The 16,633-nt window shown below is 41.5% G+C and overlaps 1 protein-coding gene across 6 annotated transcripts in view; it reads left to right on the forward strand.

Moving 5' to 3' along the window:
* MYOF (myoferlin) overlaps positions 1–16,633 on the forward strand; it is a 517,119-nt gene that overhangs the window by 37,933 nt on the left and 462,553 nt on the right. For all 6 annotated transcript variants that reach the window (XM_040361780.1, XM_040361778.1, XM_040361777.1 and 3 more), the window contains exons 2-3: positions 4,596–4,651; positions 9,518–9,609. In XM_040361780.1, coding sequence (XP_040217714.1) covers positions 4,596–4,651; positions 9,518–9,609 — 148 coding nt within the window. The remainder of the gene's footprint in view (positions 1–4,595; positions 4,652–9,517; positions 9,610–16,633) is intronic.

Genomic DNA, 16,633 nt, shown 5'->3' on the forward strand with positions numbered 1-16,633 from the left:
TAGTAGCCGGGGGGCCCAGAGAGTAATGCCACGTACACGCGATAATTTTTCAGGTTGTAAAAAACGACGTTTTTCAGGCTCTAGAAAAAACATTTTTTACAACCCGAAAAACGCACACGATCGTTTTTAATGACATTAAAAAAACATTGGCCCGGATTCAGATAGAATGCTCTATCTATCTGTGGGCGTAACGTATCTTAGATATGTTACGCCGCTGTAACTTTGGGCGCAAGTTCCGTATGCAGAAAGAACTTGCGCCCTTAGTTACGGCGGCGTAACGTATGTGTGGCGGTGTAAGCCTGCCTAATTCAAATGGGGATGTTGTGGGCGTGTTTTATTTAAATTTAAGATGACCCCGCATTTTTGATGTTTTTTTTGAACGGCGTATGCGCCGTCCGTGAAATATCCCAGTGTGCATTGCTCCAAAGTACGCCGCAAGGACGTATTGGATTCGACGTGAACGTAAATGATGTCCAGCCCTATTCGCAAACTACTTGCGCAAACTACGTAAAATTTTCAAAACTCGGCGGGGGAACGACAACCATACTTGACATTAGCTACGCCTCATATAGCAGGGGTAACTATACATCGAAAAAAGCCTAACGTAAAGCGCCACCTAGCGGCCAGCGTAAATATGCAGCCAAAGATACGACGGTGTAAGACACTTACGCCGGTCGGATCTTAGGGAAATCTATGCCTAACTGATTCTCTGAATCAGGCGCATAGATACGACGTCCCGCACTCAGAGATACGATGGCGTATCATGAGATACGCCGTCGTATCTCCTATCTGAATACGGGCCATTGTTTTTTACAACCCGAAAAATGATCGTGTGTACGCGGCGTAAGAGTTGATAGGCTGTTAGGCGGAGGGCGGCGGCGATGGGCAGAGAGTCGCTGATTGCCGCCATTACTAGTAAAAAAAAAAAAATGTCCCTGGATTTCATTTTAAAAATCTGGTCACCTTAGTGTAGCCCATTTTGCATATCTTATGAAGCCTGATTGGAATACTCCCAGGACATTGCTAAGTACTTCCAGGATGTTTCTAAGTGAGGCTTGGTCCTCCTCCCACCATCGCAGGAGTGAGCTCTCAAATGCTGAGCTCAAAGCTACTGCATCATGGGGGAGAGAGTGCATGTGAAGGGGATTGAATCAGAGAAAGAGCTCCCTCCTGTAATGGTGGAGGTGAGCAGTGATGACTAGGCCCCACAATGTCCTGGAAGTATTCCAGTCAGGCTTCATAAGGTATGTAAATGGCCTACACCTTTAGCAAGGGTATTATTCATCTTTAGCCAGAGCTGTAAAGGTGTATTTATTTTTTCCATCTACAAAAAAACTTGCTTATGCAGGTATGGGATGTTTTCAAAGTTGAACTATCCTTTTAAAGTTCATGTGCGTGTAAAGGCAGGCATCCCAATACTTTTGGCAATATAGTGTATCCCCAGCTGGCATCTAACGAGTGACTGTATTAAGCTTGTTTGTTTTTCTGTTGGTGGGTAAAATCAACATTTTTGTTTTTACCCATAGTGATAAGAAAATTACCAAGATCCAGATAGTTTTTTGTATTCTTGTACAAGAAAAAACACACGATTCGAATATCGGACGAAAAATTTCATCCGAGGAAGAATCGTACGGTTTTTGGATCGTGTGTACACTCAGCCTCTCCTGAACAATTTAACTTGACAGCTAAAAACCGGCGTCTGAACGTTTTTTTTTGTTAAAATAAAAAATGTCTGAACGAAACCCAGAAACGAGTTTAGCCACATTTGGTGCTTGAAATGCCTCTAAACACAGCTTCTGAATGTATATTTTTTTATTTTTTTGGGTTCCAGAAAAAGCCTCTAATCTCAACTGCCTATAAACGACCCGATGTACTGATAAGAGAACATAGAGGAGAGTTCAGGCGCAGTTGAAGAAAATGCCCAACTGTGCCTAAACGTCTGTTTACCAGCAGCAGTGTACATGAGGCCTAACTGTAAATGTGATTTGCATTTGGAAAAATGTTGCATATCATAATGTGCATATCCTAGGCACAAAAAAATTAGGTTGGGGACGTAGTGGTTAAGCGGGTCATACATGGATTGAAATTACGCCAATTATGCAGAGACCAGCCATAGTCAATCTATGTATGGGCTAGCTGGTTTTACACAAGTCAATCTATTAATCGACTTGAGTACAACCAGCCTGTTGGGTTTTTCCCAAAACAATCAGTGCTGCCAGCTATAGTTAGCAACACTGATCATTGTACTCACTGGCAGAACACAAGAACACTGCAGGAGTGATTCCCCCATCCACAGGTGAGAGGGTGTGTGGGGACAGGCTGGGGAGAGATACTAGTCAGTGGCTGGGTAGGCACTGGTAGTATCAGAGCCAGATACACACAGGTTACATACGCCACTATCGTTGGAGCGAGAACAATAATTCTAGTACTAGACCTCCTCTGTAACTCTAAACATGTAACCAAAAAAAAATGTAAAGCATCGCTTAGGATACCAAAAAAAATTGTGCTAACTTAACTAACTAGTGTTTTTTTTTTAAACAGTTTTTTCCAAAAAAACATGTTTGAAAAATTGCTGCGCAAATACCGTGCTAGAGCTGCACAATTAATCGTTAAAAAAATCGTGATCTCGATTCAACCCCCCTGACGATCTCCAATGCAGAGTTTGCTGATTCTTTCATATAACAAGTGGAGAGACTTTCAGCTATCAAAAGAAAATATCTGGGCAGTCTGACAAGTCTGTAAACAAAATTAAACATTGTAACTAACATTGTAACTAAATTTAACCACTTAAAGTCCAACACTTGTTTCTTTAGTTAAAAAGCAATATTATTTGCTAGAAAATTACTTGGAACTGCCAAACATTATATATATTTTAGCAGAGACTCTAGGGAATACAATGGCTATTGCTGCAATATTTTATGTCACACTGCATTTGCCCACTTCACTTCAATGAATAATAAAAACCATAAAAACAAGTGAAGTTGGCCCCTTTTTTTTTTTTTTTTTTTTTATGTGAAAGATGATGTTGCGCCGCAACAATCGTGAGAGAATCGTGATCTATCTTCTAAGCAAAAAAATTGCAATTCTCATTTTAGCCAGAATCGTGCAGCTCTGTACCGTGTAACATAAAAAGTGCAAAGACCACCATAGTAATTTTCTAGCAAAAAACACATGATGATTTTTACATGTAGTAGAGAAGTGTCAGAATTGGTCTGGGTGGTAAGGGGTCAATTACCATGAGTAATATACAAATAATTATTATAAGCCCTGTGATCCTATCAGTCTGCTGCAGTGTGTCAGCTTGTATTTATATTGGCCGCTCTGAATGTAGCTTCTGACAGGCTGTGCAAGCAGGCCCGTATCTCCAGAACCATAAATGATAGCCGTCCCATATTTTAACCAGTTGTCGGGTAGCTTTTCCCATGCCTACCCCCCAAATGTGGGGTTTCTGTGACCTCTGGTCGTCGAGCTACAACCCCCCCGAATTTATTTATTTTTGGGCAAATGGGCCTATCTTGAGAAAGGGGCCTGGAGCTGCAGCTCCATCAGCCCCCTTGTTAATCCGACCCTGCTTGTGCCGAAGGAGGCGGTGCCGATGTGGAGAGGACTGTGCACAGCATGTCTGGATAGGGACAGGAGAGGCGTTGCAGGGAGGGAGGGACAGTTCTGGATGGAGGGCCGAGGTAACAAACAGGTGATTGGCTGCTGGGATGAATGATGGTCCTAGCAGCCAATCGCCTTTTTGATAACCGTGGGCAGCTCCGCCCTCCACCCAGAATTGTTTCGCCTCTCGCTGTCGGCTCTGTGAGGATTACAGAGCGATGGCAGGAGGAAGAAAAGTCTCATGCCGCCTGCTCGCACCCGTGGCCCGGCTGCAGAAGGGCTGTGGGCCGCGGACCGGGGGTTGATGACCCCTGCACTACCGCATTTGGCCAGAGGTGCGGGGCCGCCAGAGCCGTTTGGAAATACTCAGTTTCCGAGTTCAGCCAGGCTGTCCCCGAGCCTTTGCGAGTATTGCTGAGGCTCTCTGGTGCCCCCCCCACCTCTGTCAACATGCGGTATTTCATGCCATAGGTTCCACTGTACTTCATGGGAAGTCTGTTGCATTTTCTTGCCCCTGTCTGTTTTGCACCAATTACTTTTGCTTTCCCGATCTTGGTACATATGCAAAAAGTGTTTTCACTTTTTCTATGTAAAAGAATGATGAATAATTGTGTGTTCTATAAAGAATACCCATGGGATATAGTATGTATGTATTTATGTATTTGTGTGAGTGTGTATATAATATGTTTTGCGTTTCTAAGCATGCCATTAATTTACAGTAGAAAGTTCATTCTGCACACTTCATAAACTCATGTGAAAATGGTATACATAAGTTTCAATTTCCACCTTATAACTCCTGTTGCCAGTCAGCACAATGCATCCACTTACAGAAGGTCCCCTAAGCATATTTGTTCCGTCTGGCTTACTAATGAGCAGCACAAGGGGTCCCTTCTGCAGGGAAAGCTGTTGTCCTATTACAATCAAAACTTTCTTCTGTGTGTGTTTTTATTTTTATTTTTTTGAGATTTAACATTGCTTTTCTTTTTTTACAGCTGAAAAAAAGAAAACTAAAGCGATAGACAATGAACTCAACCCAGTATGGAAAGAGGTATGTTTGTTTGTTTTATATACTGTAGTGAGCTTAGATTGGTGTGATGGCCTAGTCTTGCATTTCTTTACAAACCATACCCTCTGACATGTTTCGCCCCCACCCACCGGGGCTTAGTCTTAGAGGTGAAGGCTGAGGCCATCTCGCACAATTATCCTCGTAGACTGGATAAGGAGTGCAGTGATTCTACTAAGTATGCTATACACTAATACTGGATGGTGATGTTTTCAGCTGACACCCATTCCTAAATATTAGCGGGACTATACACATTTCCCCTTTTTGCTTAAAGCTGCACTACAAGTAATAGCGGATCTCTAGTCAAAGCATATGGCTTTTGATGTACTTTAGAGATCTATCGTAAATCTATTTATGAATATTTTGAAGATGTTCTGACTTAATAGCTCTGCAAATGCTGGATCTAAAGCTGGCAAAGTTGACATTTCACTGTTTGGGTCTTGGTTATTTACCACTTGCTTACTGGACACATATACCCACCTGCTGCCCAGGTGAAATTTCAGCTTCCGGCACTGCGTCGCTTTAACTGACAATTGCGCGGTCGTGCGACATGGCTCCCAAACAAAATTGAGGTACTTTTTTTTTTTTTTTTTTTTTTTTTTCCCACAAGTAGTGCTTTCTTTTGGTGGCATTTGATCACCTCTGCGTTTTTTTTTTTTTTGTTTTTTTTTTCGCTATTAACAAAAAAGAGCGACAATTTAAAAAAAAAAAACAATATTTTTTACTTGTTGCTATAATAAATATCCCAATTTTATTTTTTTTTCAGTCTAGGCCGATATGTATTCTTCTACATATTTTTGGTAAAAAAAAAAAAAATCGCAATAAGCGACTGGTTTGCGCAAAAGTTATAGTGCCTACAAAATAGGGGACACCCTCTATGAATAAGCTTGTTACGGGTGAAACATATGAGAGGGATGAGCCTGGTGTTCCAGTGTGTTTGAAGGTACAAATAAAACCTTGTAGTCGATGTACAGTACTCGGTTTGTAGCCTCTATTCGTCCCCCCCCCCCCCCACCAAATCGCATTGGGTACAGGCTCCCCCATGCCTCGCTTCATTCTCCAATGTCATGTGTACAGGGGACATGAACTTTAGGCTGGATTCACACTTGTGTGGTGCTAATTTCAGCTCTCTTATCGCTGCAGAGAGCTAAGAGAACTGTTCAGCAGATCATGTCCGTTTTTTAGCTGCAAATTTGGAGACCTGGTAGTGGGGAGGGGGGGGGGGGGGTAAGTTTATTGAGGTGAATGAGAGAAATGAACACATCTGCGAATCAGATGTGTGCCCATAGAAGATGATGGCCCTGAATTCGCACCTGAGCCGCACCGCAATGCCTAGAAAAGGCGCACGTTTTTTCGGCAATGCGCAGTGCAAATGCATCGCACATAGGTGAACCAGCCTCATTAAAATCAATGTATTTTATTATTTTATGCGTATTAGATGCGGTTTAAGCCGCAACAAATTTGCATAGGTGTGAACCCGGCCTTAAGCGGAGCTTTGCAGAACTCTTCTATATGGCAAGTTACTGACCTGGAAGAAGTGTGCAGACAGTAAATCTTAAACTTTAGACCTGAGAAATTATGCCGCATCAATCACTGTTTAAAAAGTGCAGAAAAGGATTGAAACCATTCAGAATTGATGGCGCACTTATTTATGACCTGGCAAATACCCTTTAACACATACACTTTCTGATTACCGCATCCATTGCTCAAATGTCCTGCATTTCATTCAAAATTGCATTGCCAGTCTTTTTTATAAACTACTGACAAAACAGTTTGAATGGCTCTAACCATGCAATAAAAATGTATGCATGCGTAGAACAAATTGGGGGAATTCAATAATGCATTTTCTTTGCTTTTTCGGTCAGTATGGCCCTTTTTAAAAATGTCCTGCGCCACATTCAAAATTGCCCTTCCATTAGTATCAGTAGCTCTACAAAAATATGCTACCATCAGATAGTTCTTAATGGCACCATTCCATGCATTAAGATAAAAAGCCATCTGTGTGCAGCAGCCCCCCCTCATACTTTCCTGAACCCCATCTCTGTCCAGCGATGTCAAAGTCGGCGAATCAGGAGAGAGGCGGCAGGGCCAAACCACATCCCAGTGTTTGAATTGACACCCAGAGCTGAAGCTCTGCTCTGGTGCCCCCATAAGTTGCTTGCTGTGAGGGCACTCGGAAGGAGAGAGGGGCCAAAAGCACAGAAGAGGCAACCCGAGAAGAGGAGGATCTGGGCTGCTCTGTGCAAATCCATTGCAACATGTTAGAAAAGTCTCCCTTAAATAAAAATAACAGCTTTAACCACTTAAGGACCCGCTCATGTACATATACGTCCTGTTTTTAAAGATGGATATCTCGGTAACGGCAGTAGCTGCTGCCACAACCGAGATATCCATCTTTTCTTTGAGCGGTCCTGTAAACGATAACGGTGATCTCGCGGCGAACCCTCTTGCTGCTCTCCCGCGCCCCCCGCCACTTACCGGAGCCGTCGGCAGCGGCGGAGGCGATCGGGTGCTGTCTCCTGCTTGCTGTGGATGCGATTGAGGGCAAGAAGGCCCCCACCCGTCTTCATAGCAGGGCGGAAGTGATGTGAAAACATCACTTCTGCCCATGCTTCTTAAAGCAATATTTTCTTGTCATTTTTTTTCAAATTACACTTTTTTTAATTTATTTTTTATTTATTTTTTGCATTCAAGTCTAAATATGAGATCTGAGGTCTTTTTGACCCCAGATCTCATATTTAGGAGGATCTGTCATGCTTTTTTTCTATTACAAGGGATGTTTACATTCCTTGTAATAGGAATAAAAGTGATCCATTTTTTATTTTTTTAGTTTAAAAATTAATAAAATAAAAAAAAAAATTTAAAGGGCCCCCGACGAGCTCACGCGCAGAAGTGAACGCATACGTGAGTCGCGCCCGCATATGAAAACGGTGTTCAAACCACACATCGTTGGAGCCAAAGCAATAATTCTAGCCCTAGACCACCTCTGTAGCTCAAAAGATGCAACCTATAGAATTTTTTAAACGTCGCCTATGGAGATTTTTAAGGGTAACATTTTGACGCCATTCCACGAGCGGGCGCAATTTTGAAGCGTGACATGTTGGGTATCCTTTTACTCGGCGTAACATTATCTTTCACAATGTATAAAAAAATTGGGCTAACTTTACTGTTTATTTTTTAATTAAAAAAAGTACATTTTTCCCCAAAAAAGTGCGCTTGTAAGACCGCTGCGCAAATACGGTGTGACAAAAGGTATTGCAATGACCGCCATTTTATTCTCTAGGGTGTTGGAAAAAAAATATATAATGTTTGCGTGTTTTAAGTAATTTTTCTAGCAAAATAAACTGTTTTAGTCTTGTAAACGCCAAATCTGAAAAACCGCCAAGGTCCTTAAGTGGATAACCGCTCCAAAGACTGTAACTGCTGACTTAATAAACATGCATTTACCAGTCCAGGGATCCAGAGCTATCCTCACCTGGGCCCCCGTCCTTTAGGTCCCCAGCACAGCCATCTTGGATGTGGGAAGCTTGCTTGACTTCCTGGTGCTTCACGCCGCAACTTCCCATTGCACTGTGCTTTCTCAGTGGACCTGCAGCCTCCTAGGACCTGTGATGTGTCCCTAGAGGTTGCTGGCAGGGGAAGGGGCTGATTTTGCTTAGGTGATCCAAACAGAAGTGGCAGCGGGGTACCTGTCAAGACTACCTGTGCCCTAAAAAACAAATTTTTTTGCAATAGTGTAGAGGAGGAGGAAAAGTGACTTCCCTTTTTTTTTTTTTTAATGTGATGTTCCTCCGCGCCAAATTCAAAACTGTAAAAACACAGTACACTGTAATCTTGCAGATTACAGTACTGTGTAAAATAATTACACATCCCCCTTGTCCCTAGTGGTCTGTCCAGTGACCTGCATGCACTTTTATATTATAAATGCATTTTTTTCTGCCTGGAAACTGGAGGTTGTCCATAGCAGCCAAAAAGTGTCCCTTTATGTCAAAAGTGGTTTTAGACCAACTAGAAAACACTGATGATAAATTAGAATCACTAATAGAATAGAGCGATAGCGATTTGTGGGGAAATTCGTCATCAAACACTGAAAGTAATGACAACGACAATTCTGCAACTAAGCAAATTTCAGTGTTTTTGATTTGATTACATTTTTGAATAGTTTTTATTATATTATTAGTTATTTATTATATTATAATTTATGATTTTGTGTTTCAAACTTTATCATACCCGGGATTTCTACTAAACTCTTGTTTGGACAGATGTTATGCCTGAGAATTGCAGGCCTAAAATATAAAACGCCAAATTTCCATGCAAAACAATTGTACCGCTTTTGGCATCAAAAATCTGACTTAACCTCCCTGGCGGTATGATTAACGGGTACATTTGGTCAATGACCCAAAAAGGCTTGCATCTGCAGAGGACATGGAAGTTCAAAAGAGTGTCTGAGACTTTATTTTTTTCTCCATTGTCTACACCAGGCATACAGGTGCTTTATTATCACCTTCAGTATGAGCAATTCCTGCTTGTCTTGTCCCCAATATAAAGCAAAGCATGTATGGGCAAAACTCTCAATCACGCAGATTAAAAATAAAATGCTTGTAACCGATGCCAAAATTAGGTTATTGTATGTGACTTCCAGTAAACAAATGTTTTATATTTTTTTGCTTTGTTATTAATTTGTTGGAAGATGCAGCATGACGAGAACTAATTTGATTTCAAATCTCATGACCCAGAGGGTGGAGAGAGAGAGATGGTTGTGTGAAATCTTTTGGTTCCATGATATGTGGAATTTTTGTGGTTAACATACATCTACATATACCCAGTTTCACACTTTTTCTCTTCTTGCAGCTTCTGGAGTTTGATCTGAAGGGAATACCCCTGGACTACTCCTCGACGTTGGAGGTCACTGTCAAAGACTTTGAAACAATCGGAAAAGACAAGTAGGTTATAACTGTATGTGTACTGTGCAATGTATCGTACAATGATATCCATTGATACACAGGCCAGTCCTTAGTAATAATCAAAGTTCCATGCAATTTTCTATGTGAAATTTGGTCTGCTATGGGTTACTGCATGTTATTGCTTAATGACCTTTGTCTTCTTCTTGGTAAAGAAATGTTCCTTTCAAAGTGGTTTACTGTTGTCTGTGATCCTGAAATGTGTAGGTGGTTCTTGTACTATGTTAAACGGGCTCTTGGGGTTTACAGGCATTTCAATTGGGACACAACCCTGTGCTAAGGCATTGCATGCCAATGTGCCCACTCTAAATTTGCTTCTACCTGAAAGCAATTAAAAAATTGACCCATTGCTGCAAAGCTGGATGAATCCCAGGAGGCAGGTAGCCGGTGATCCTGAAAAGCTAATGCTAGCTTTGAGCCTTTTCTTTCCTTTTTGTCCTAGTTCCATGGCTTGTTTTGGATTTGTGATACACAGTTGTTTCTATTACCATTAGACTGTGTCAGTCAATTCAGAAAGGGTATCATACAGTTTATAGCCCCATAAAATACCTATAGCTTCTGCCTGGAGCGTGAGCATTGCTATACCCTGGTACCCAGGGCATGTGCCCCAGGTTTTCTATTCAGTGCCCTAGGTCTCTTTTTGAGATGCGCAAATGATAAATTCTATGTGTCAAACACTTGGAGTGTTGTAAAACCTTATCTGTTTTTAACCATCTATTTATTTTTGTGTCATAATTTAAAATTTATTATTTTTGTTGTTTTTAGATCAATTCAATTCATTTTTGTTCAGTTAAAAACATTTAATATCTTTTTTTTCCAAGATATTGGTCATTGTTATCCTACCAGCCCTTCAACATTTTAATCTGTGTGGCCAGAGGTACCCCTGCTCTTGGGACTCCAGAAATGCCCCTGGCCTGGAAGTACTGCTGAGGATCTGATGTCTATTGAGGATGCTTAAAATAGTGGAGATAAAATACAGATTCATGAGATAAAATGCATAAGACATGCATAGCTTCTATAGTGTAATATGCATATAATAACTACACAATCCACTAATGAGAGCACTGGGCACCTGAGGGTCTTTTCTCCAGTGCCTTTTTTTTTTTTTTTTTTAATGGCACTGTAGAAATACATGTCCCAACAATTCCTTTAATTTGCAACATATGGCGGGAGGCAAATGGTTGCATTGAACAGTGCAGTTCAAGCGGAGTTCCGGCCACAATTGCACTTTTTAAATATAAATACCCCTGTAATACACAAGCTTAATGAATTCTAGTAAAGTTAGTCTGTAAACTAAGGTCCATTTTGTTAGGTTGTTACAGCATTTAGACACTTTATAAAATAGAAATTGACTGGGGCCATCTTAAGTGTGGGCATCATGAAGCCAGACTGTATGACTTCTTGGATTTCAGCCTTGCAATTCTCGCACATGCTCAGTGCTGCACAAGCGGTGTCAGATCAGGTTTCAGCACCTGTGGTGTCCAAGTCACATGATTCTTTGAGACTGGGGAGTGCACAGACTCCTGGAAAGTTTCACCCACTACATTCCCAGGAGTCTGTGCGGTGAAGCTTAAGCACCTAGGTGCAGGAAGTGGGAAGATTAACTATTCTGCCTAGCAACAACACTTTGAAGGCATCTAAAAAATATTTTTTTTTTCCGTAAAGGAGTAATGACATTTTTTTAAAACTACTGATGTAATGTTATATTTATGGGTGGAACTCCACTTTAAGACATTGTCAGGAAAGTACTCTGTTGGCTCATTGTAAGAGGTGATTATTCCCTGAAAATGTTATGCTTGCACATCACTTCTCATGACAAAATGTACTTAACCTGGAGCCTTTAGAGACACTTTTTCTTTTTACCTTCATGCGTTCTGAAAAAAGCTGTGGCTCTGTGTTAATGGCCATGCCTGCTCAGGTGCCCCCATTGCAAGCTGCTTACTCTGGGGGGCGGGGACATGAGAAGAGGCTCAGGAATGCTTTGTGAAAAAACACTGCACAGAGCAGGCAAGTGTGACAGGCTTATTTTAAAAAGAAAAACATAAAGCCTTTACAAATCACTTTAAAGTGCTATTAAAATGTTTACACTTCTCTTCTGAGTGTCATGCCCTGATGCTTTTTGGCTCCTTCACTTCTCTGTTTGCCCTTATAGCAAGCCGCTTCCTGTAGAGCAGTGATGGCGAACCTTGGCACCCCAGATGTTTTGGAACTACATTTTCCCATGATGCTCATGCAGTGTACTAGAGCATCGTGGGAAATGTAGTTCCAAAACATCTGGGGTTCCTAGGTTTGCCATCACTGCTATAGAGGCATACGTGTAGGCTCACTCTTGAGCCAGGCTCTGTGTCCATTGACACACTGACACACTCTCACACACACACTCTCACACAGTGTGGCTCAGCCCTGTCCCCCTGCTCTGTGCTCACTGTATCGACTGACAGTGGAAGACAATGACTCCCGCTGTTTTAACCAAATCCTGTGAGACCACGAAAAGGGGAGAGAAGACCTACAGTTGGCCAAAGGTGCTGTGTGTTTTTTTTTTTTTTTTTTTACTTTTTAATACAGGGAATGCATTAAGGTTAAAAAAAACTTTAGACCCACTTTAACATGACAATATCTATTACATTTATATTTTATTGAGCTATTTATAACAAGAAGTTTTTAGAAGATGGGATGTTTCAGAAGATGGGATATTTCAACTTGGTAAAGTAAGAAACTGTTTTTCAAAGGCTTGTCTTTATAGAACATTATAGGGAGCTTATCTTCTGTTTATGTAATTAATAATGACAAACAGACTAGGTGAGGTTGAAGTTTGTGTTTTGCCTGGTATAAGCAAACATAGGGTGGAGGTCAGTTACTGCTCCATAAAAAAAAATACATCCAACATTCTGCTGAAATGTGATGAATTCATGAAATAGAATTGGCATAATTTCCTAAAAATTTGCTAAACTTGAATGCATGAAATGGCAGCACGTAGAGGGCATATATTTTGCTCTACTTTTTAGTTATTTTTTATTTTATAAAATTTTTATAGGGCATTATAGAATGCAGCTACATGGTTGTTTTTGTTTGTTTCCTTTTATTTATTTATTTATTTTCCTATACCTCCTTTTTTACCTTCTATATAAGTGAATTGTCTATTCCTGTCATGTTCTCTTTGGCTACGTATGGTTGACTTCTGTGGCAGGGAAATTATATACGGTCCAGTCTTCACAGAGGGCCATTCTAGGGAGGCTGAAAAGAGTCTAGTAGAATAGCTAGATCCTTCGGTCTACTGAGTCATCCATGTTTGCATATACCTATTTGCCTATATAAACATGACACGTTATAGGGCTCTGAGCCTTCTAAAATACTATGGGGTGGATTTACTAAAACTGGAGCACTCAGAATCCTAGTGCAGCTGTGCATTGTAGCCAATCGGCTTTTAACTTTTAGATTGTTCAATTAAGCTTTGGCAATAAAACCTGGAAGCTGATTGGTTTCTATGCAGAAGTGAGCCTGGTTTTTGCACACTCCAGCTCTAGTAAATAAACCCCACTAAATACTTGACAGCTGTGAGAAGGCTCTCTTTTTGCAGCAGTGAGGTTTAATGCACAGATTACTTGTATGGTCACATTTCGTGGTCCTACATTGATCACCTAAATACTGTTCTGGTACAATCTTCTTTTTTTTCATTGTTTTCTAAGCAGGAGATATGGCAAAGTGATGAGTATTCTAGGTTGGCAGACAAATATTCTGGTTGTTAAAAAAAAAAAAAAAAAAAACTGTACAGATAAAAATGTATAGAACATATTAGATGGGGGTTAGAAGGGGGGTGGTATGAGGGGGAGTGAAGTGGAGGAAGATGGACTTGCAGTGGCCATAGATCGAAATTGGCCGGTTCAGCAAGGACCAGCCAAATTTCGATCCATGTGTGGCCACTGCACTAAAAGCCACTTGGTCGGCGTCTGCAGTCAATGACTGCATCGTTGTTCTGTGTAATCTGACAGCAGGGCAGTCTCCCCACTGTCAGGATTCAATAGCGCAGTGAGGAGGATTACCCTGTCCATCTGGAATGTGTAGATAGGGGAATAGGTTTTATTGTTTTCTTCATGTATGACCAGCTTCAGAGATGAATATGATTGCAATCACTATTTGTAGATAAGGTGGAAGTTGGAAAAGGGATGAACTGTCAAGGGCTGAGAGAGGCCAGGTAGAATAGAAAGGAGAGGAGAGGAATGAGCCCAGGTAGTAGAGGGAGAAGAAAAGGGGTAGAGGTGCACAACGCTTGGGCCACAATTTTTAGTGCAGAAAAGCAATAGACAAGTAAGGAGAAGAGGGTTGGGGGGGGGGGGGGGGTTAAGGATGGGAAGACAAGACAGTGTTACCGAAATGGATGGGGAAAATTTGTTCTGGGGAGGAGTCTAGCTGTTCTTAGAGTAGTTGTGGGTCCACTTTAGGTAATTGGTGAAGAGTCTACAGTACTTGTCTAATAAACAACTTGGATTTTCAAGATGTTGTTGGTGTGTGGCCCATTTTCTTCAACACAAGTGCAGTGTGGAGCGAGGGCTGACTCTTGGGGTTTGGCACCCGGCTGACCTCCTGGATTTGACTTGCTGTTACCTGTACAGTTAATGATTTTAGTCCGAATAATCTGTGTTGTATAAGCCAGCACCTTTCAGCCTCGGCAAACTTCAAAAGTATGCAAAACCTCAAGGCACCCCAGTCTAATAAAAATGTTACTTGCTGCTGATGGGGAAACTTGAGCCTGGGATGATGCACACAGCCACCATCGCATCGGAGTCCCCTTTTTGCAGACTCCCATAAGAAGCCCCACCCTTCTTGCCCCCCTAGACAAGAGAGCCCCCCTCCTTCAGAATCCCCCTTTCTCCCCTGAGCCCTTAAAGGTTGTGGCCCCAACAGCATGGCAGAGCATTCAAGATGGAGCAGATCTGGACAGAGGCACACTGCTGTCTTCTCCTGAGTTGAGCATGGACCTGCCTGCCACCTACCCAGGATATGCATCCTGTGTTGCCATAATGCGAGCGGGACACTGTGCATCCTGGCCTTGGTAACTCAATGATCTGGTGCTGACAGCCGACTTGTCCGCACCACTGCAATGCATGACGCTGATATAGGGCGAATGCGTCCATGTTAACAACATGCCTGTGTGCTGTGGAACCCCCGGTTAAGAACCTCTGGTATAAGCCCAGTTATGAATGGACCTCAGATCCCAGGGACCTTGGGATATCACTGCACTGGCATTATAGGATTTTTTTCCCCAAAAGGGCTAGAGTGCTCTTAAAGCAAAGGTAGGTGTTTGGTGGTGGAAATTGGAGGGGTTTGGGGAAGGTGATGCACAATAGAAGTGCTTTAGGGGTTCACTATTCATTAGACAAAGTAGACCATTTCAACTGCTGTAATGAATGCCAGAGAAGGGGATCTTCTCATGACTGCATTGTGTAACTTAGATGAAGTTTGAAAAAAAAAAAAAAATTCAAAGTGTTTTATGACAATGAGCTATGCTCATATCTTCCTACTGTTTGTTGTGCCATGAGTAATTAATTCTGGTCACATGACTTATCCAAACATCCACATTATTTCCATACCAACAACGGAACCTGTTCCCGTCACACTGAGAACACTAGGGCTAGTTCATATTGTTCATTCTTTGCACTATTGTTGGGTCATGGATTTTTTCATCAGACTGTGAAACAGCAGAGTCCTTTTCAGAAGGGAAACCTTCTTTTAGGAAGCGCTTTGTTCTGCTGATGATAAAAGTGAAGCATCGGGGTGTGTGGTTATTGGGACTTCCATATGCAGTGTGGTTGGTCTCCTAGCAACTTGAGAAAATAGAGCGCGGCCCTTAATAGGAATAATGTGTCTACATTCCGATGTTATACGTCCTTTCCTGGCTGACTGGGTAGAATATATTTAAAGGGCAAGAAGCGTGTGCAGAATAATTGGTTTACTGTGTGCATTCATTGTAGGAATACATACAGGGTTAATCATAAATTTAGTTTCCTGTAATCCATTTACTGAAAGACGAATGTTCAATGAATTCTGGTTATTGTACAATACATATTTGGTCTTTGCTTCATTGAGGAATCTCGTCTGCCGGTTGAGTGTAACTTATCTGTTGCTTCGTTTGAATTGGAAGTTATCCGATTGTACCGACCTTTTTTAAGGTTACTGCTTCTTAAAGTATATGCGAACAAATCCCTTGTAAAACAACCCACTTTAAGCCAAAAAAAATAATAAAAGGCAAAATGTGTGTGTGTGTGTGTGTGTGTGTGTGTGTGTGTGTGTGTGTGTGTGTGTGTGTGTGTGTGTGTTCACACACACACAGTATCTCACAAAAGTGAGTACACCCCTCAAATATTTGTAAATATTTTATTATATCTTCATGTGAAAACACTGAAGAAATGACACTTTACTACAATATAAAGTAGTGAGTGTACAGCTTGTATAACAGTGTAAATTTTCTGTCCCCCTCAAAATGACTCAACAAACAGCCATTAATGTCTAATGTCTAAACCGCTGGCAACAAAAGTGAGTACACCCCTAAATGAACATGTTTAAATTGGGCCGAATTAGACATTTTCCCTCCCTGGTGCCATGTGACTCGTTGGTGTTGGGGCTCTTTCACACGGACTTTCCGTATGTCAATTTTTTTTCATCCATTCGTTTTCGGGTGAAAAACATGCATCCCTATGGGATAGCGGATGTACATCTGATGACCTCCGTCTACGCTATGCTCCGTTTATGATGAATGAGGAAAACCCTATTTTTTTTTTTCCTTCTTCTGTATAAAAAACAGAACGGACATAATACTGATGTCAGCCGTAAATCAGATTACAACTGATCCACTGACATCTGCTTTTTACCCAAATATACCACAAAGCGGCATGTGAAACACAATGCATGCTGGGGAAGAGCAAAGTCTCATAAAAGATAAAAAAAAAGGACGAGAAGCTGAAGAAAAAGCAATAGGAAAAGATGAAAAACTGACATCTGCTGATGGAAA

Source organism: Rana temporaria, chromosome 8 (assembly GCF_905171775.1).
Source record: "Rana temporaria chromosome 8, aRanTem1.1, whole genome shotgun sequence".
NCBI classification, from domain to species: domain Eukaryota; kingdom Metazoa; phylum Chordata; class Amphibia; order Anura; family Ranidae; genus Rana; species Rana temporaria.